The sequence below is a fragment of the Rhinopithecus roxellana genome, chromosome 14, assembly GCF_007565055.1.
Source record: "Rhinopithecus roxellana isolate Shanxi Qingling chromosome 14, ASM756505v1, whole genome shotgun sequence".
Classification (NCBI taxonomy): domain Eukaryota; kingdom Metazoa; phylum Chordata; class Mammalia; order Primates; family Cercopithecidae; genus Rhinopithecus; species Rhinopithecus roxellana.
Genome location: NC_044562.1, coordinates 97,464,493 through 97,486,289, shown reverse-complemented (window position 1 = coordinate 97,486,289; position 21,797 = coordinate 97,464,493). Strand labels below are relative to the sequence as shown.

The window sequence follows — 21,797 nt, the reverse complement described above, 5'->3', positions numbered from 1 at the left end:
GCCTTTTTGTGCTGGTTTTTCCTCATCTTCATGGATTTATCTGCCTTTGGTCTTTGATGTTGTTGTCCTTAGGATGGGTTTTCTGTGTGGATGTCCTTGTGTTGATGTTGATGCTATTCCTTTTCGTTTGTTAGTTTTCCTTCTAACAGACCCCTCTGCTGCAGGTCTTCTGGAGTTTGCTGGAGGTCCACTCCAGACCCTTTTGCCTGGGTATCACCAGCAGAGGGTGCAGCACAGCAAAGATTGCTGCCTGTTCCTTCCTCTGGAAGCTTTGTCCCAGAGGGGCACCCACCAGATACCAGCTGGCGCTCTCCTGTATGAGGTGTTTGTCGACCCCTGCTAGGGGGTTTCTCCCAGTCAGGAGGCAGGGGAGTCAGGTACCTACTTGAGGAGGCAGTCTGTCCCTTAGCAGAGCTTGAGCACTGTGCTAGGTGATTCGCTGTTCTCTTAAGAGCCAGCAGGCAGGCATATTTAAGTCTGCTGAAGCTGTGCCCACAGCCACCCCTTCCTCCAGGTGCTCTGTCACAGGTAGATGGGAGTTTTATCTATAAGCCCCTGACTGGGGCTGCTGCTTTTCTTTCAGAGATGCCCTGCCCAGAGAGGAGGAATCTAGGGAGGCAGTCTGGCTACAGCAGCTTTGCAGAGCTGCGGTTGGCTCTGCCCAGTTCAAACTTCCAGGTGGCTTTGTTTACACTGTGAGGGGAAAACCACCTACTCAAGCCTCAGTAATGGCAGATGCCCCTTCCCCCACCAAGCTCGAGCATCCCAGGTTGACTTCAGACTGCTGTGCCTGGAGCAAGAATTTCAAGCCAGTGGATCTTAGCTTGCTGGGCTCTGTGGGGGTGGGATCTGCTGAGCTAGACCACTTGGCTTCCTGGCTTCAGCCCCTTTTCCAGGGGGAGTGAATGGTTCTGTCTTGCTGGTGTTTCAGGCACCACTGGTGTATGAAAAAAAAAAAAAAACTCCTGCAGATAGCTCAGTGTCTGCCCAAATGGCTGCTCAGTTTTGTGCTTGAAACCCAGGGCCCCAGTGGTGTAGGCACCCGAGGGAATCTTCCGGTCTGTGGGTTGCAAAGACCGTGGGAAAAATGTAGTATCTGGGCCATAATGCACAGTTCCTCACAGTACAGTCCTCATGGCTTACCTTGGCTAAGGAAGGGAGTTCCCTGACCCCTTGCACTTCCTGGGTGAGGCAACACCCCAACCTGTTTCGGCTCATCCTCCGTGGGCTGCACCTGCTGTCTAATGAGTCCCAGTGAGATGAGTTGGGTACCTCAGTTGGAAATGCAGAAATCACCCTATACCTACACCATTCTTTTCTAGAACTATATAGCTTTGATTTGCTCTTAGGCAGAAGTTTGTATAGTTGCTAGCTTAGGATCTTTATCATATGCAAAGTGGATTAAAATAATTTTTTATTAGATTTTACTGTATTTGTGGCTTTCACTTTTCTCCTACTGCCAGAAAGTGATATAGGACTAGACGGACCCCTTCCACACTGCCCCACTTCACTGCAGCCTCTTTTCCTTCCATTCCCAATCTTGAAGAAAATTAGATTTTAGGAATGAAATATCTGTAGGTTAAAAAAGTAAATTAGCACAGTAGGAAAAGTCTATTGTGTAGAGATGGACAGAGTTAGGTTTGAATGACTACCATTTAGGAGCCACTCAACCTCCGGTATGTTGTTTACCTTCCCAGGATTTTGTCAGGTGCAAATGACAAAAGAAACCCAGTTGAAACCACCCTAGGCAAAAACTTAAGTTTAGTTGCTTAAAAGTATTGCAGAGCAGCTCATATAAAGGCCTACAGGAAATGGAGTTTCAAGGGCCTGATCCTGGAGCTGAGAACTCCCAGCATTTATGCTATATCCATTTATTTATACTTTTCTTTGCAAATTGGCCTAATGAACCCTGTAGAAGACCTTCATTATGAACCCTGTAAAAATGATCTTGTGCTGCTTCAGGCCTGCATCCATCATTGTAAGGTAGGGGAGAAATGGACTATGATTGACAGTTCCATCAGGAATATGTGGACTGGGAGAAGCAGTCTCTGAAGCAGTGTGGTATTATCAAAAGGAACAAAAAAGGCTACTGGGCAGACCTAAATCTCTCTCCTTCTCTTCCTCTTTCTCACACACACACGTGCACACATACATAGTGATTACATTCCTCTAGAGCTAGGAATAGGTTCTAGTAATTTATGTACAGCAGAAAGTGAAAAGATTTCTAAGGTAGGATATTTTTTTGCAATGATCTCTGGTATATTTTCTATTCTAAGCCAGTGGCTTTCTTTATCTTAACAGCTACAGTCTTGTTTTACACCCCCAAAAGAAGCATGTTTTGTATCATGGGCTTAAAGCTGAACCAAACAAAAAAAGAGAATTCACAATGTGCTTCTTAATCTTTCATTTGGTTTTTATTTCTTAAACAGCTTCTCTTTATGTTTTGCTTGTGTGGCTTTGATTGTTGTCCCCTAGGGAGGGAACTTATCATCTGTATCTCATGCGGTGCTGAGTGCTCAAGAAACGATAAATAATAATAATGCTCAAAAGAACAGCCTGGACCAACACAGCAAGAAAGAAACATTGTGTAAATATAAATGAGAGTTTAGAAGCCTGAGTAATTTTGTTTTTTGGCTAAGAGTTTTAGGATCATGATTGCTTTAAAATTACTCGACCTTTCTTTCTTTGATGGTGTCATTGAAAACTGTTTTGATTTGCTATTTTAAAATCTAACGCTTCAAATTTTTACTAATCTAGTAATTCTAGTAGTTTATTACTCAAGGTATAAGATTTCTAGCAAACTGTTTTTCTCATGTCAGTATTATTTTTGGCACACATAGCATTTATTTATTTGGAGTCACTGGAAAGATTTGACATTGAGATTGAAACCAACTGTAGGTCTAAGTCTGTTGCTTTACAATAAATGAGGAAAAGAAGTTCTACTATAGTTTTTAAAATGTCATTTTTAAGAAAAAACGTATGGAAAACGTAAAACTTACTAAAAAATAGAGTACAATATAATGAACCTCCAGCTTCAACATTTGCCAATCCCCCCCAGTTTTTTCCTCTCGTATTATAGGACAAATTCCAGACTTAATGTTACTTCACAAACACAAATGCATTTCAGAATATGTATCTAACAGGTGAAGATATTTTTACGTAACCACAAGGTTATTATCATACTTTAAAAAACTTAAATTTAACACGTAATTCCAAGTTCACATTAAATTTTCCTTGACTGCATCAAAAATGCCTTTTGTAGTTAGTTTATTGAAATCAGGATCTGAACAAGGTCCTCAAATTGTATTTGGTCTCTCTCTCCTTTTTAAAATAGCAGTCCTCCCTTTTCTCTTTTTCCTTTCTCTTTATACATTTTATTTTGAAAGTTAACATATAGCATATTTTCCCTTTTTTGGTATTCATACATAACAGTAAAATTGCCTTTTTTGGTTCTCTGAATTTTAGCTTTTATAGATTGATGTGATCACCACCACAATTAGGATATACAGAACAGTCTTATCATCCCCAAAAAACTCCCTCAACAGTCTTTTCACCTCAAAAAATTCTGCCCTTTATATTCATACCCTCTCCACACCTATTACTGTTGGCACTCACTGATCTAACTCTGTCTTTACAGTTTTGTCATTTTGAGATGGTCATATAAATGGAATCATATAGCATATTATCTTTCGAGAATGATTTATTTCTCTTAGCAAAATATATTTATGATCCATCCATGTTGCATGAGTCAATAACTTGTTCCTTTTTTGGTGCTAACTGTAGGCATGTACCACAGTTTATTCATTCACCTGTTTACAGACACATTGGTTAAGATTAAATCTTACCATCTTGTTAAGGTTAAATATCCAGGAGAGGACTTACTGTGTCACATGGTAAGTGTGTGTTTAAACTTGTAAGAAACTGTTTTTCCAAAGTGCCACTTTACTGACCAACTAGCAATGTAAGAGTTCCAGTTACTTTGAATCTTCTCCAGCACTTCGTTTTCTTAATTTTTGCCATTATAATAGGTGTGTAGAAGTATGTCACCATGGTTTTAATTTGAATTTATGTCTAATCATGCAGAATAATATATCATGTGCTTACTTGCCTTTCACATATTACCTTTCTTTTGCCCATTTTTTAATTGTGTTGTTTGTTTTCTTTATGTTGAGTTTTGAAAATTCTTTATATATTCTGGATACTGTCAAGTACAAGGCAAAGGTAGGCTAACAGATTCAGCTGCAAAAAACCAAGACCTTTTTAGACCCAGTTTATTGCTTACATAGAGAGTAAAAAGAAGAGTAGCTAAAGGAGCCAGCTCTTCATTACCTTTGTATAGGGAGATAGTGAAACAAAAGAAGGCAGATGACCACAGCAAGGATGATAGGATACCCTGTTGCTGAGGAGCCCATTCCATAATACTGCTAAGCAGTTTTTTTATAGCTGCATTTGTGCCTTAAGCGTAGCAAGACAGAAACCCTTGTACCTCATCAGAAACCATGAGATAATGACAAAGGGTCTTTGGCAGCCTTCTTGGTATAGAGGGAAGCCAGTAAGCAATGGCATGTAGCAGTACCTCACAAGCCCCCATGCTTTCCTATTCCAGGAGGATCACAAAGCATTCTGCCAAGATTCAGCTGCCATTCAAGCTGTGCCTATGTGGCCTATGCAAGGTTGTCAGCCGCTGCGGAGCTGTTCTTCTATAGATACAATTCTGTTGTTAGATACGTGGTTTGCAAATATTTTCTCACTGTAGCTAGTTCGTTCTCTTAACAGTTCATTTCTCAGAACAAAAGTTTTTAATTTTGATGAATTTCAGTTTACCATTTTTTTTTACTTCGTGGGTCATGAATTTGGTGTCATGTCTAAGAACTCTTTACCCAAACCCAAATCATAAGGTTTTCTTTCTATGTTTTCTTCTAAAAAGGTTATATTGTATGTTGTTCACTTAGATCTATATTCCCTTTAGTAACTTTTTAATAAAGCATGAAGTTTCATGTTAAGGCTCACTTTTTTTGCACATAAATGTCTAACTGTTCCAACATTACTTATTGAAAAGAGTATCTTTTTAGACTGGATAAAGAAAATGTGGTACATATACACCATGGAATACTATGCAATTATAAAAAAATGAAATGTCCATTGCATGTCCATTGGAAGGACATGGATGGATCTGGAGGCCATTATCCTTAGCAGACTAACTCAGGAACAGAAAACCAAATACTGCATGTTCTCACTTACAAGTGGTAGCTAAATGATGAGAAAACATGAACACATAAAGGGGAGCAACACACACTGGGGCCTTTTGGAGGATGGAGGGTGGGAGGAGGGAGAGGATCAGGGAAAACAACTAATGGGTACTAGGCTTAATACCTGACTGATGAAATAATCTGAACGCAAACCCCTGTGACACAAGTTTACCTATGTAACACACCTGCACTTGTACCCCTGAACTTAAAATATTTAAAAAGAAGAAGAAATAAAACTTTTTCGGGGCAATTTGTAAAAATAGCAAAAGAAATAAATGGCATCCACATTGGAAAGGAAGAATTATCCTTGTTTGTACATGATATGATCTTATGTTTGGAAAAACCTAGAGACTCCACCAAAAAAACTATTAACACTGATAAATAAATGCAGTAAGTTGCAGGTTACAAAATCAATATACAAAAATCAGTAGCATTTCTGTATGCCAACAGCATACAATCTAGAGAAGAAATCAAGAAAGTAAACCCATTTACAATAGCTACAAGTAAAATAAAATATTAACTTATCCACTTGATGAAGTTGTAGAATTGTTGAGAGGGACTCAGGAGAGTCACTTTAAAGGCCCTGTTTGCTTTCCTGCTCTTCTTTCTGCCCGCTGCCTGGGAAATGGATAGTTATGATTGGGGTTCCAGCAGCCATCTGGGACCAGGAGATTGCTTTGAAAATGGAAGCCAGGGCTGAGAATGGAAGAGATAAAATAATAGAAAGGAGCCTGGGTCTCTGGTGACTTTGTGGAGCTGTTATAACAGTTCTGGGATAATTAACCTGTGGGCTAATTTTACTGCATTTCATTGATTCTTAAGATGCACTATTTATGTATCATTAAAAAAAAAAACACTGCCAATCAAACTCATACAATACTTTCTTACTGCATGAACTGTGAAGTTATTCTGATCTCTGAAATGTTAAAGTATGGAAAAATGTCTTAGAATTAATAAAATATGTTAAAGGATTAACCCCTCTGTTTTAAAGCTATCATTATTTTGAGTTTTCTCATACATTATATACAGCCTATCTTCCTAGTTTTTAATTTTTCTGCCTGTCTACATTTTAGACTGAGAACTTCTTGTGGTTTCTTAGTCCACTTTCATTAGAGAGTTCCCATTTTAAGTATATTTTGATGAGTTTTGACAAATGCATGCACCCATTTGACTTCCACCATGGTCAAGATATAGAACTTTTTTGTCATCCTTTAATCCCATCCCAGTCAGTTCTCCCAACCTCAGCCCTAAGAAACTACTGATTTGTTTTCTGTCATTATTGATTAGATTTGTCTTTCTCTAGAGCTTTATATACATGGAATCATAGAATATTTATGATTTTGTCTGGCTTCTTTCAGCATACTGTTTGAGACTCATCCTTGTTGTTTTATATATCAGTAGTTTCTTCTTTTTATTTCTGAGTAGTATTCCATTATATAAATGTGCTGTAATTTATTTATCCCAGAGTGCAATGGCATGATCTCCGCTCACTGCACCCTCTGCCCCCTTGGGTTCAAGTGATTATCCTGCCTCAGCCTCCCAAGTAGCTGGGATTTATAGGCATGTACCACCATGCCCGGGTAATTTTGAATTTTTAGTAGAGACGGGATTTCACCATGTTGGTCAGGATGATCTGGAAATCCTGACTTCGGGTGATCTGCCCACCTCGGCCTCCCAAAGTGTTGGGATTACAGGTGTGAGTCACTGTGCCCAGCTCTTTATCCTTTCAAAGGTGATGGATCTTAGGGCTATTTCCAGTTTGAGGCTGTTGTGAATAAAAGTGCCATGGATATTCGTATACACAGGGAGTCATTTTGTTCCCCTGTAGTCATGGGCCAGTTCTGTTCTCTGTTGTACTTAGCCCTGGTTTGAAGATTCTTATAGGTCTTGCTACCTACCTCTACCCTTTGCTTGTCTATAGATACTGGTTAAAGCTAAATCTGTCCTGAGTAGGGATTATAATGTTTAACCCTTCTGCTTCTTCTGTTTCCCTTTCTTTTTTTTTTTTTTTTTTTTTTTTTTTGAGACGGAGTCTCACTGTGTGGCTCAGGCTGGAGTGCAGTGGGGCGATCTTGGCTCACTGCAAGCTCCGCCTCCCGGGTTCTCGCCATTCTCCTGCCTCAGCCTCCGAGTAGCTGGGACTACAGGCGCCCGCCACCACGCCCGGCTAGTTTTTTGTATTTTTAGTAGAGACGAGGTTTCACCGTGTTAGCCAGGATGGTCTCGATCTCCTGACCTCGTGATCCGCCCGCCTCGGCCTCCCAAAGTGCTGGGATTACAGGCGTGAGCCACCGCGCCCGGTCTTCTGTTTCCCTTTCTAAACCTGATCATACAAAAAGAATTAAATATACTGAAATATAACAGTGGGGGACAGTTTCTCAGGGCATAGAAATATAGAGAAATAAATAGTACAAGCTCCCATAGGACAGGACAGGACAGGACAGGACAGGACAGGACAGGACAGGACAGAACAGAACAGAACAGCTTTCTGTTCTGTGAGAGGTAGTGAGGAAAGAACTGTGGCTTTGGAGCCAGTCAGGTCTGTCTTCAAAATGGGCCATTTATTAGCGTAAGAATCTAGGAACACTAATCTCACTGAGTTTCATATATTTTTTTTTTTACCTGGAAAATGAATATAACATTCACTTTGCGGGATGTGAAAATTAATTTATCCAGTCAATAAATATGCGTTGAGAATCCACATGTGTCAGGCCCTGTCCTAGGCTCTGGGGATACAGCAATGAGCAAACCAGCAAAAGTGCCTGACTTCATGGAGCTTATGGTCTAATTTAGGGCGATAGACAACAAAAGTAAAAAAATCAAAATCTATGTTACATTAGATGGTGATAAGTGCTATGGAGAAAAAGTCACGAAGGGGGATAGAAAAGCCTCTTCTTGGTTGTGAGTTGCTTGAAATTAAAGATTGATCTTTCTCCTTTATCTCTAGCATTTATCACAGCGTCAGCTATACTAAGTGTTGCATGAATGTTTCTTGAGTGAAAGGAATGACTGAATAAAAACCAGTGTTGAAGAGAGAAGTTTATCTCATGAAATCATTGTAATACTGCTTACCTGGACATTTTTACAAGCTTCCAGATAGGTAATTATTATGTCAGCAAGAATGGTGCCCTTTACTTCTCCTTGTTCTTGCTGGATTTTAAAGTGTTCTATTCTTACCACTGTTATATTTTTTTCTTGGAAATCAGAATGCTTTTAATGTACCTTCTAAATAATATGTCCTTGATTTAAAAAAAATATTAGCTACATGCACTTTTCAGGCTGTTGCTGAGTAATACAGAAAATAATTTGACAAATGATTCAGTATGTCAATTTTTGTAATAAGGAGAACTGATATTCTATAGTGCCTGGAAAACTGGCATGTGTATGCTACATATAATAAAATCATGCTTTAGAACAATATTCAGTGTCAAGGGATAGTGTGCTTAATATGTAGCTAAATGGAATAAAAAACAGTATGCACAGTGTCATACATATAAAATACAGCAGGCTTTGCACATGATTGTGGTTTTCTTCTTTGTGCTTTCCTATATATTTTATATCAAACCCATATTATTTTGTTAATCATCTCTCCACATTCCTATTAAACTGAATATAAAAGGAATAGGGAAAATGTACATGTATGACAGCTTGATAGATTGAAATATTTATTTAAGGTCTGTAACATTTGGCAAGCAGCAGGGCTGACTGGAAGATAAAAGAATTAATCTGGAGTGGCCGGGTGCAGTGGCTCACACCTGTAATCCCAGCACTTTGGGAGGACAAGGTGGGCGGATCACCAGGTCAGGAGATCTAGAGCATCCTGGTTAACATGGTGAAACTCCGTCTCTACTACGAATACAAAAAAAAAAAAAAAAAAAAAAAAACCCAGGCATGGTGGAGGGCACCTGCAGTCCCAGCTACTCGGGAGGCTGAGGCAGGAGAAAAGCGTGAACCCGGGAGGCGGAGCTTGCAGTCAGCTGAGATGGCGCCACTACACTCCGGCCTGGGCGACAGTGTGAAACTCCATCTCAAAAAAAAAAAAAAAAAAAAAAGAATTAATCTAGAGTATTGGAAACAGCCTACCTCCCATGGCTATGTGATGATCAAATTAGAAAATATATGTAGAAATGCTGTATGAATTACTATTTGTGTAATTACAAAACTTAATACCTTTGTCATACCCTATAAGCTCCATGAGGACAGGGAATTTGTTTACTAATATATCTTTATTAGCCATCACAAAACATGTGTTCAATAAACATTTGACAAATATATATTTTGTTTGGTAACAAAAAATTATTTCACAGGAGAAAACTGTACCATCAAATGATTTGATGTCTCTACAGTTCCCTCAGGTTAAAATGTGAATTCCTGTCATTCAAGATTTACTCAATCTAGTTGACAGTGTACTTTTCTACCCCCCAAATATTCACAAAATATCTCCTCAAATCACCCAAGGACACTATCTCCTGAACTATTGATGCCTTCCTCCCCTCTCTATTTTAAACATCCAACTCAAATCCAGAATCTTCCTTTGATCTATCTTAACACATGCTTATTAGACGTCTCGAACTGTTAATTAAAAAAACAAAACTTTAAAAAATTCTTTATTCATTTTTGCATTTCTGTCCCCAGGGACTAGGACAGTCCTTTGAATATGGTAAATATCCAATAAATACTTGCTGATTTAATTATTTTTCACAACACATCATTAGCTTACAATTTTTATTACAATGAAAGTAAATCAATTTCCTAAAATTCTTCCCTTGCCCCATATTGAGGTGCAATTATTCAGTAATTTTTTAAAAATTATCTCCAATAAATGCAGCTGGTCATAAAAATTATTTCAGTAATATCACAAACTACTAGAAGAACCAGGAACAAGTAGCTAATTTTGCAATTCCAGTTATCTATGTTACGGATTACGCTTTGTTATGACTGCAGTTCCTTGGATTTCTCCCCTCTCCCGCCCCAGGGATCTTACCCAATTGATAAGGTTAAAATAATGGCAATCATCCTTCTGGCTTAAAAAGCCTATTGCTCTTCGTTCCTTAAATCATTTCATGCGTAAATTAGGTGCTTAGGAAAGGCTGTGATACAACATCCAAGAAGCTACATTTAGAGTTCAGTTTTAAAAAAAATCTAGTTCGTGGCTGGGGAAGTGCCCGGGTGCAGGTTTGTTTTGTGGTGAGTGGAGCGCGGGGCCAGGTGCGAGACGCTCAGAAGTGTTTTTGGGGGTCGCTGGCCAACTATCGCCACATAAACTCCGTTTATTTATTTGACAGTGTTACTACAGAGGAAAGTCCAGCGCCATTCAAACCAGATTTGTAGAGACTTAAAAATGCTTTCTCTGGTGTTTTTTTAAATCATAAAACCACCCTATTGGATCCAAGGCAAATTTGTCACCTACTTCAGGTGAGGTCAGAAAGAATTATGAGTGGATTTGAGCGCACGGCCCAAATAAAAGCAAACGCACGGAGACTTGCGGACTTGACAATTGTGAGAAATCTCTTAAAACTCGTCCTTGGAACGGCGGGCGAAAGCCGCAGACGCCCAGAGTAGTCGAGGCCCCGGCGCGGGCGGCAGGGAGTGAAGTCGACTGATTTTTCTCCAGCATTTTGTTTTCCTGTCACGGAGGCACAAAAATAGCAAACCAGGGGTGGAAAGTCTGCCGGCCGTGTTTTTTTTTTTTTTTTCCCTTTCCCCCGGGCTGGCACTGGGAAAGAGAAAGGAGGAAGCGGGAGATGCGTGGAACCCGCCCGAGGGAGCCGAGGTAAGCCCTGCACCAGAGTTAAGGGCGTTGTGCTGCCACTTCCAGAACACTCCGAGCCGCTTCCGCAGGCCCCACCCCCTGCCGGGGTTTCCCCGTCACCCGCTTTATTTGCATGGCGCTGCCCCTCCCCCGTTGCCATTGGCCGGCGCCAGGCCCCGCCCACTGATCCCAGACCGCAGCCGGGTTCCGTCCCCCCGAGCCGCACGGAGCTGCGGGCATCTGGCTGACTGTTAAACCGCGGCGGCAGCGGCGGCCGGGGCGGGAGCAGGGCGCGCTCTGGAGACGAGACAGCGGCGCCCCGGGTGGGGGAGGCGGGCGGGCAGCTAGAGATCACCTCAGCAGCCCCCACCACGGCCGGACCGAAGGTGCGGCGGCGGAGGGGAGCCAGGGCGCCCCAGCAGGCGAGTGGCCGGCGTCTCAGCGGCGGGATGACGGGGGTGGGTCTCCCCTCTTGGGGAAGGCGGCAGCGCGGGGAGGGGAGAAGACTGCCGGGTGGACTTGCGGGTCAGGCGACCGACCGGCAGCCCCTTCGCCCCCCGAATCCTCTGGGCTGCTGGACTCTGGTCTCGGCACGGGATCGCGCTCTAGGGCAGGGGTCCGACCACAGCCAAATTTAAACGGCTAAACCTAACAGCCTTGGCAGCTGGGGAGGGAAGGGGGTCTAGGGAGGGGTGGGGGCGGTCCTAGACGGCGGTCACGTGGGGGGGGGGTGGGGCTTGGCAGACCTCCCTTTTGTTTTGGCTGGCGCGTGCGCGGAAGGCAGAACACGTGGTTTCCTGGACCCGCCCCTTGCCTTTTCGGCTGAGCTTCACCCATTGCGGGTGTGGCGACAGGTTCTTTTGAGGCAGCTGTGAGGCGGAGCAGACTGGATTTGATGAGACCCCTGTTTTATTTATTTCACACTTTCAGGAAAACTTAGATTTGGGCTTTAGAGTTAGATGGGATAGAGCAGAATCTAGGGCATTATTGAGGGATGGTGCTTCAAGTTTGTGTCACTTCGGTGTGCTGAGGAAGGGACCGGTCTTGCTGGAAAAAGTGAGACTGCGTGGTGTTTGGTAGCAAGAAATACCAGGCGGTATCCTGGCCGTTTCAGAAACCGCAGGGAAAGAAAGAGCCTGGCTTTGCAGCCGGGAGGGCAGGCACTGGATGGACGTTCTTGTAATGTTTTCTTACATTTGGGAGAGTCCGTTTTTGTTTGCACTGTGGTAAGCACATTGCGTTTTTGATTCCCCAAACTTCAGGACAGTCATGTTCTGGCGACGTTTAAGAGACAAACTTCCTTCGTCTTTAGCCGGTTTGCTTAACTTCATCTGAGTTTGGGTCAGTAATATTTTAAAATATTGCTGCATGGGGCAGGTTTGTTAGCCACAAAACCCAAGTGAAATGTTTGTGAGCACTGAAGACAAAACTGCCAATTTCTGACTAGGAAAAAAGTGGCTCTAAAAATAATTCAGTATTGAGAAAGAGGCTTAGCAGTGAGTGGTCTCTGCCTTTCCCGTTCTTAATAACTAGCCATTTCTTTGGGTTAGTCACCTCTCTGATGTCAAATTTGTTTCCTTTTTGTAAAGTTTCATAATATGGTTTCTGTCTTAAGAGTTGTAAGAAAGAAGAAATCCCTTGGGTTAGGAAAAGTGATTCCTAATCTCTACCAATTGAAAGTAGTGTTATTTTTATAACAGAACTCCAAATTTTTAAAAGCCCGCATGTTGGGGAAATTAAACAATGAATTAGTCATGAAATAGAATATATTTGATCATCTTTAAAATCTGTTGTAACTATTATCTTTGGTTCTCCCTCAGTTTCCACCTACTTACTCAGATCAGTGTCAGCGTCTGCAACCATTTCCTCATGGTTTTAATCTACATAGATTATTCTCTCCCGCAAACTGGAGTAATTTGTTATGTGAAACTTCTTAATCCAGGCCAATTCTGTCACATTGACTTTTAACATTTACATTTTAATTTCGTTTCATGATGTGCATTTACAAATAGTAATTGATTATTTTGTTAAATATTATTTATTATAAAGTAACTTGGAAAACAGATGAGTGCAAATAAGAAAAATAAAAATATTTTGTACTTTATTTCTGTATGCATATATGTGTATTTTTCGTAAAACTGAGATCATATGGTATTTGCATTTAACTCAGACATTCCCATGTCATTAAATATTCTTTGAAAAAATATTTTTAATAGCTGCCTAACATTTCACCATGTAACTATCGTATTTTAAATTTTTTCTATTGGCACATATGTGAGATGTTTCAGGTTTTGCTAGTGTATATATCACTACAGACAATATCCTTTTACATAAATCTTTGAGATTTCCCCCCCTTAGATTTGTAGAAGAGAAATTACTGGGCCCAAGAGTCTGTTTTTGTTGTTTGTTTGTATGTGTGTTTTTTAAGGCCCTTGTGTCATCACCAAATTACTTTACAGAATGTGGTATTGATTTACACTGATCTAGTGGTTTGTGTGTGCCTCCCATTATGTTTTTGTTTATCACCTAGTATTAGGCTTTAAAACTAAAAACCTTGCTTTAATTTGCATTTAAAATTTTTCACTCTAATCTGTAATATATCTATTTTATTTTTTAAATTATTGTAAAGTGCTTGAGAGAAAAATGTATTTCATGTTTGACATGCATGGTCACTTAGTGGGTGCTCAATAAATACTTGCCAGTTGGTTAATATTTATCTTTTTTGTCTGTGGAAGATCAGGAAATTGTCTTTTGCTTTTTGTTTTACTCAGTTTACTAGTACATTGTTAGTAGTATACTATTATTGTTGGATTCATAACTTTTACTACTTTTTCATTCAGGTGTGGCGTCAGTGATCTGATCACAGTTGTCTACTAAAAGGTCAATTAACTTCTCATAGCCCAGCTGCTGCATTATCCGAGCGCTTCATCCAGTTTTGATGTCTTTATCATGATACCTTAGATTATTTAATTTCCTTTACTCATTCATCTGTCTTCTATGGAATGAACATAAAGTTTCACTGATCAATGTAGTTTCTCTTGTAGCTTTTACTGTGTTTGGCAAAAAACGATGCCTACTGTCTAAAGTTCCTTTATTATTGAGATTGTTCTTGGTATCTCACCTATTATTGCCGATAGCATCCGTTATGCCCTTTAATCTACCACGTAAATCTTATAAATACTACGTAATCCTTGTTTTCATGATGTTTTTCATGTATTCGGATAATCTCTCCATACCCTTATTTTGTCTATGTAGTATTAGATGGTAGTTGGAGGAGGCAGAGAACTGCTTTCTTCAGGTATAGAATTGTGCTTAGGGTTGTTTACTGATTGGGTTCATCAAGATACAAACAAAAGATTGGGGCTGCTTGCAACAGGAGTGACAGTTATTGGGCAATTAGGAACTAATTTACTAATTTTAAAGCATATCTCTTGTATCTCTATCCTTAAAGCTGATACTGCATTACAGTACTTTAATGGAATAATTTACATCATGATGACCCTGAATCATAAATACAATCTTACATTACTTTTAGCATGTTCCGTTTAGAAAGGCAAGGAAGATACATAATTTCCAGGAGATTTCTACCTTTCTTTTTCTTTTAAATGTTGTTTTATAGGGACTTTTCACTGAATTGTACTCCTTATTCCCTAATCGTGGGATAAACACCCAGCAAATGTTAATAAAAATGGTACTATTAAACTTGCCAGTAGATAGTCTATAATAAAAATCCAAAGACTATTCATAATGGAAATTTTAAATACTTAATGTTATTTTTAGGTTCCTAGAAACATTTCTTTATGGACATGAAAATTCAATAATATTGAGACTTTGTTAATATTTTAAAAATATTTATGAACTTTTTGTTTATATAATATTGAGGCTTTGTTTTCAGTCCAAGACAATTCTCAAGTGTGTTATTTTTATTTAAACAATTCTTTATTCGGCAGTAGGTCATTAATCAGTGTTTATTCATGTGAAGTTAAATTGAAGCCAAAGTATATAGACCGAGTAAATGTGATAGGGTACTTCTACATGTAGATTTTTGGATCCAAATTGATACAGAAAAAAAGGACTTCATTTATATTCCTATGAGTCATGCACTTACAAGTGAAAAGTAATAATTCTGCTTGAAGTATGATCTGTTTGATGTGTTATGTAGCCACCCAAGTGGCTTTATCTTTAATTAAATTCCTTTAGTCTTCAAAGAGATTTCCTTTTTAGGCATAGTTTTCAAAGTGGAAGAAGTTCTTGCTTATAAAACATCATTGAATATAAAGTATTAAGCTGACTGAATCCTAGTCATGCCAATTACTGCAATGTTTTCTGCAGTAAATTGAGAATTCTTATAAAGTGGCATGAAGAAATCTTGAAAACAACACTGTATTTTGTATTCCTACCTTCCATTAATTCCTGTATTTTTGAGGAATGAAACTGTACCAGTGTGAGGTCATTCTTTTTTTGTTTGTTTGTTTAATTGGACTTTTCCCTGCTACAATTCAGAAACTTTGAATCCTCCTGTATTTTTTATTTATTTATTTTTAAATTTTTGTAGAGACAGTGTCTCTCTGTCACCCAGGCTGGAATGCAGTGGCACGACTGCACACCTCTAGTCCCCTTACAGTGTAGTGATAATGTTTAAAAACTTCTCATATTTTGCTAAAAGAATTTGTCTTTTTTCTGCTCTTTCTTTCTGTGATTAGCCTAGGTTAGCTATATGAAACATTTAGGTTACAAGTGTGGAAATAATTTATTATTTGACCCTACTTCAGGGTTCTCCCCCCTCTCAAAATACTGTTGGTAGTCTTTTCACTTTATTGTAGTGTTAAGTATAAATCTGCTGTCTTTCTGATATTGTTTTCCTAGTTTGTTTCTTTGCTCTGCATTTAAGAGAGCTGGGATTATCCAGATTCTAGTTAAAAGAATAAATTTAATGTTCGGGGCAGATTTGGATAGTGTATTTTCCATGGCATATATGGAATGTATGTATGCATTCTAGAATATAAATCAGAATCTGGAGCAATATTTTTGGGGATAGGAATTCAGATTTGGCCTTTAATCTTTAATGTACATTCTCAGGAGGAAGAGTGGTTCTTATATAGATTAACAGTTTCAACTCTGAGCGTTGAGATTAGATTAGCGAATTTTTTATTTTTCTTTAGGAAGTTTGTCAAAAAGTATTTGAAATATGTGACCTATGTATTAATTTGTAAAGCTCTGATTATTAACTGTCTACACCAACTCAGCAACTATTGACTTGGTAATTATCTCACTGTGCACATGCACCTTTTGAGGATGATGGCATTTACTGTATTTCATGATGTCCAAGGGATCAGATTGCATTTAATTAATGCAAAATTTATAAATAGGTATGGTTTGTAAATCTTTAAAAATACAGATTAAGCTCCTAATGGAAAGTCTGGAGACAACAGGGCAAGACCTTTTATTTGTAGTACAGTAGTCCATCTTTATTTTTGGGGTATATGTTTCCAGATCCCCAGTGGTACCTGAAATCTCAGATAGTACTTAACCCTGTATATATTTTTTTGTAACCATACATACATATGATCCAGTTTAATTTATAAATTAGGCATAGTAAAAGATTAGCAACAACAGTAGTAGAACAATTGTAACTATACATAAAAGTTGTGTGAATGTGCTCTTCTTGCTCACTCTCAAAATATCTTACTGTACTGTATTCACCTGTTTTTGGACTGCAGTTGACCACAGGTTACTGGAGCCATGGAAGTGAAACTGCTGATGAGGGGAGACTATTGTAATACAATTTCAGAACAATTAATAGTAACTCATGCTTTCCTTAATTCACAATGAACGTTTTTGGATTAAATTGTAGACCCCAAATTAGAATTTTTGGTATAGATTTAATTTTATAGTCTACCCATTGTTTTTATCAGATTAATTTAATTTTATTTATAATAATTTCAGAGCAACCAATAGGAACTAATGCCTTAATTAACAGTGATTGTTCTTTTGATTAAATTGTAGTCTAAAAATGTTAATTTATGGTATAGATTTAACTTTACAATGCCCCCTTGTTTTTTATCAGATTGATTTTATTTATAACAAATTTAACCAAAAACCATTCTTCCTACTTTTAAAAAATATTTATTATTTAAAGACATAAGCTTTGTCTTGTCTTACTGAAATTCTCTCTGGTGTTTTTTAATAAGATACAAAAAAAACCAAAAAACGGAGATACACTGAGATTGGAATTGCTTACTGGAGGATTATTTACTTGATAGACTCTCTGTAATAGTTTTATAACAGACTAGTTTTTGTTTATTTGTTTTGTTTTGCCATCCATAACATTTCTGGGCTGCTGATGTGCTAAGGAAGTTTTCTTTTTTTTTTTTTTTTTTAAGTAAAATTGGAATGTAAGTTGAAAATTCTGTTGTAAAAACGTAAAAGTATCCCAGCACTTTGGGAAGCCAAGGCGGGTGGATCACGAGGTCAGGAGTTCGAGACCAGCCTGGCCAACATGGTGAAATTCCGTCTTTACTAAAGATACAAAAAATTAGCTGGGCATGGTGGCACGCATCTGTAATTGCAGCTACTTGGGAGGCTGGGGCAGGAGAATCACTTGAACCCAGGAGGCGGAGGTTGCAGTGAGCTGAGATTGTGCCATTGCACTCCAGCCTCGGTGGCGAGACTCCGTCTCAAATAAATAAATAAATAAATAAATAAATAAATAAATAAATAGATGTAAAATTTATACCCAAGAAACATAATTGGTTTTTGGATTATCTAGAACTGTTGCCTATTGACAGAATCGAGATTATGTATCTAGTTGCTCTCTTTGAAAGAGTACTGATATATTTTCATAACTTAAGTTTTGCTTCTTAAATTCTGTAAACTTGATATTTTAGTTTCTCTGTGTTTTGACAAAAAGTTTAATTCTTTCCAGTTTTCTTCCTTCTAGGTTCTTTGAACTTCTGCATCATTAGACTAAATTCTTTTAGAAAAGGGACCTATTGTGCCTAAGTATCCTGGGTGTATATGAAAGAAATAATCATCAAAGATGACGGTGGTGCCTAGAGTAATATAATAAAGTATTTTAGTAGTCATAAAGACATTTCTTAGATTTAGCAAGGATCCAAATACTCCTGCCCAGTTATGTGTGTAATTGGAAACCTAAATAATTAGAAACTGAATATTTATAGGAAGATCAAGGTGCTTTTTAGAAAGCTATTTGAGGATTTATTTTCCATAAACTTTCCATATAGCCTAGAATACTATAGGTGCCTGAAAATATTAAGCAATATATTTGGCCAAAAAATTGGGGGACTGAAATACAACAGTCGATAATTGATCCCTGGTTACAAGACTTGGCACAAATACAGAGGAATAGAAAATATCAAGATGTTTATGTATTGATTGCATGTTGACATATGATATTTTATATATAGGATGAAATTTAAATTTTTCATGTTTCTTTTAAAAATATGTCTAGTAGTAGCAAGTTTAAAATTACATGTGTAGCCACATCATATATCTATTGGACAGTTACATTCTATACAATTGTTTCCTAATTTTTTTGCCTTGAGACTCCTTCACAATAAAATATCTCATGAACCTTCTTCCTTGAAACTTTAAAATAATTTTACCATTTTGGGTGGTATTTATTTAAGAAATATTTATTATGAGCCTGCTGTGTGCCATAAACTATTCTAGAATACCATGACGAGTGAACACATAACACCTGCCTTCATGTAGCTTTTGATCTATTTGGGGAAAATATGTGATGAAGTAATTTCTAGTAAAATTTTTTAAATGGACTATTTGTTGTAAGAATACTATTGTATATAAATTTCAGCTAATATGATTTTATATAGTGCTTCATTTATTAAGTGATAGTTTGGTGTTCTCTGAGCTTCCTGGATATGTGGTTTGGTGTCTGACATTAATTTGGAGAAATTCTTAGTCATTATTGTTTCAAGTATTTTTTTCTTTTGTTTTTCTCTTCCCTTCTGGTATTCCCATTATGCATATGTTACACCATTTGTAATTGTCCCGCAGTTCTTAGTTGGATATTCTCTTCTTCCTCAACCCCCCTGCCATCTTTTTTCTCTTCCCTTTTTAGTTTTGGAGGTTTCATCTCTTCAAGCTTAGTGCTACTTTCTTCCACCACATTCAGTCTACTACTAAGCCCATCAAAGGCGTTATTTCTGTTGCAGTGTTTTTGATTTCTAGCATTTCATTTTTATTCTTTTTTAGAATTTCTATCTTTCTTCTTACATTACCTGTCATTTGTTGCATATTGGCTTTTTTTTTTCTATTAGAGGCCTGAGCATATTAATCATAGTTGTCTTAAATTCTTGGTCTGGTAATTCCAACATCCCTGCCGTATCTAATCTGGTTCTGATGCTTGCTGTTTCTTCAAACTATGTTGTTTGCCTTTTAGTATGCCTTGTAGTTTTCTCTTGAAAGCTGAACATGATGTGCTGAGTAAAAGGAACTCTAGTAAATAGGCTTTTAATAAGATGTAAGGGTAGAAAAGATGTTCTGTATGCCAATGGTAAGGTCTCTCTCTCAGTGAGCTTGTGCCCTGGGCTGTGAACTTCACTTGTGCTTCTTAGTTTTTCCTCCACTTAAGTAGGATAGAATGGCTAGAGGCTGCTGGAGTTGGATATTTGGTTGATATGTAACTTTTTAAAAGCAAGACTTCTCAATACATTCCTTAAAAAGTAATATTGGCTTTGCTGTCTTCACCTTGCTTGACCTCTTTAGCATTTGACAGAACCGACCACGTTATACACTTATAAAAACACGTTAATATCTTGATTTCATACACTTCTGGATTTCTTCCTATCTCACTGATGATCTTTTCAGTTTTCTTTTAGGGCTCTTCCTCTTTATAGCTCCCCCTCCTTTGCTCAAGTAAATGTTAGTAAACCCCCACGTTTTGTCCTGGGCTCCTTTCTCTTCTTTATATCCACTCCCTAGGGTAAATACTATTTATATGCCAGTGACTCTGCAAAATAATCTAATTATTGAATTCTTGCTTGAACTCCAGACTTGTTTTTATAGCTGTTTCCACTTGAATGTTTAATAGACACTTAAAAAGTAACATATCCAAAACAGAAATTTTTATGTTTTTCTTCTTCAACTCTCTTTCTCCCTGAGTCCGCCCCCTTTCAGAAAATAGCACAACTGACCTGACCACGCAGTCGCTCAGGCCAAAAACCTAGGAGTCATCCTTGATTCCTTCCTTTCCCTTAATTCCTGTTAAGTCTTTGTCAAACGTTGTTGACTGTCTTGAATTTAATTTTCAAATTTTTATTTATACATATATAAAATATATATACCTGAGCCACTGAATTTGGGGGTAATATATTACACAGTAATAAATAATGAATACACTTGGATATGAACACCAATTCTTCATATCTATTAGATATATACAATTAGTCTTGGATAAAAATATATGTATATATATATTTTTAAAAATAGAGACAGGGTCTCACCATATTGCGCAGGCTGGTCTCAAACTCCTGGGCTCAAGTGATCCCCCCGCCTTGGCCTTCCACCCTACTAGGATCACAGGCGTGAGCCACCATGCACACCCATCGTCTACCTCATAAATATATACACCTTCTTTGTACCCACAAAAATTATTTTTTTTTATTTTTTATTTTTTTTGAGACGGAGTCTCGCTCTGTCGCCCAGGCTGGAGTGCAGTGGCGCGATCCCAGCTCACTGCAAGCTCCGCCTCCCGGGTTTAAGCCATTCTCCTGCTGCAGCCTCCGGAGCAGCTGGGACCACAGGCGCCCGCCGCGGCGCCCGGCTTGTTTTTTGTGTTTTTTAGTAGAGACGGGGTTTCACCATATTAGCCAGTAAGGTCTCGATCTCCTGACCTCGTGATCCGCCCGTCTCGGCCTCCCAAAGTGCTGGGATTACAGGCTTGAGCCACCGCGCCCAGCCTGTACCCACAAAAATTAAAACAAATTTTTTAAAAGACTTGTTATGCTTTTCAAATCAGTATTCCTCCTTACTCATTTTGCCTTTAACAAATTGTCTATCTGTATAAATGAAATAATACCTAGAAAAAATAAAATTTAAAACTATATCATGGTCAAAACCACCATTCAGCGTTAATCTGCATGATAAACTCAGTGACTTTCAGTTATATGCACATCTGATTTCTACTAACTCTTGAACACATTATTTTCTGAATATATATGTCAGAGGTTCCCAGCAGTACTATTTTAAATAATTATTTAAAAAAGTTTAGTATTTAATTTTTAGGAAGTCCAGTTTAGCAGCTTTTTGTGAATAATGCTTTTGGTATCATATCTAAAAAAATATTTGCCTAAAGCAGTGTCACAAACATTTTTTCTAATTTTTTTTCTAGAAGTTGTACGGAGTCTCGCTCTGTCGACCAGGCTGGAGTCCAGTACCGCGATTTCCGCTCACTGCAAGCTCCGCCTCCCGGGTTCACGCCATTCTCCTGCCTCAGCCTCCTGTAGCTGGGACAACAGGCACCCGCCACTACGCCCGGCTAATTTTTTGTATTTTTTTTTAGTAGAGACGGGGTTTCACTGTGTTAGTCAGGATGGTCTCGATCTCCTGACCTAGTGATCCGGCTGCCTCGGCCTCCCAGATTGTTGGGATTACAGGCGTGAGCCACCGCGCCAGGCCAATAGGTCTGACCATTTTTATATAAGGTAGAAATATGTATTCAGTTTCCTTTTTTTTTTTTGCCTATGGATGTCCAGTTAGTCTAGAGTGATATGATTTAAGAAACAAGGCTTTCTACATTTAATTGCCTTGGTATC

At 38.5% G+C, this 21,797-nt stretch overlaps 2 protein-coding genes across 6 annotated transcripts in view; both read left to right on the top strand.

Annotated features, from left to right (window-relative positions):
• Positions 1-4,835, top strand: part of ACADL (acyl-CoA dehydrogenase long chain) — a 50,832-nt gene extending 45,997 nt beyond the window's left edge. For both annotated transcript variants that reach the window (XM_030916625.1, XM_030916624.1), the window contains one exon: positions 4,607-4,835. In XM_030916625.1, the coding sequence (XP_030772485.1) occupies positions 4,607-4,706 (100 nt within the window). In that variant the 3' untranslated portion in view covers positions 4,707-4,835. The remainder of the gene's footprint in view (positions 1-4,606) is intronic.
• Positions 4,836-11,224: 6,389 nt separating this feature from the next.
• The window catches only part of KANSL1L (KAT8 regulatory NSL complex subunit 1 like), a 146,622-nt gene continuing 136,049 nt past the window's right edge, over positions 11,225-21,797 (top strand). For 2 of the 4 annotated variants that reach the window (XM_010354928.2, XM_010354925.2), the window contains exon 1: positions 11,225-11,423. The gene's annotated coding sequence lies outside the window, so the exon portion shown is untranslated. The other 2 variants (XM_030916042.1, XM_030916041.1) reach the window with 2 other exon arrangements.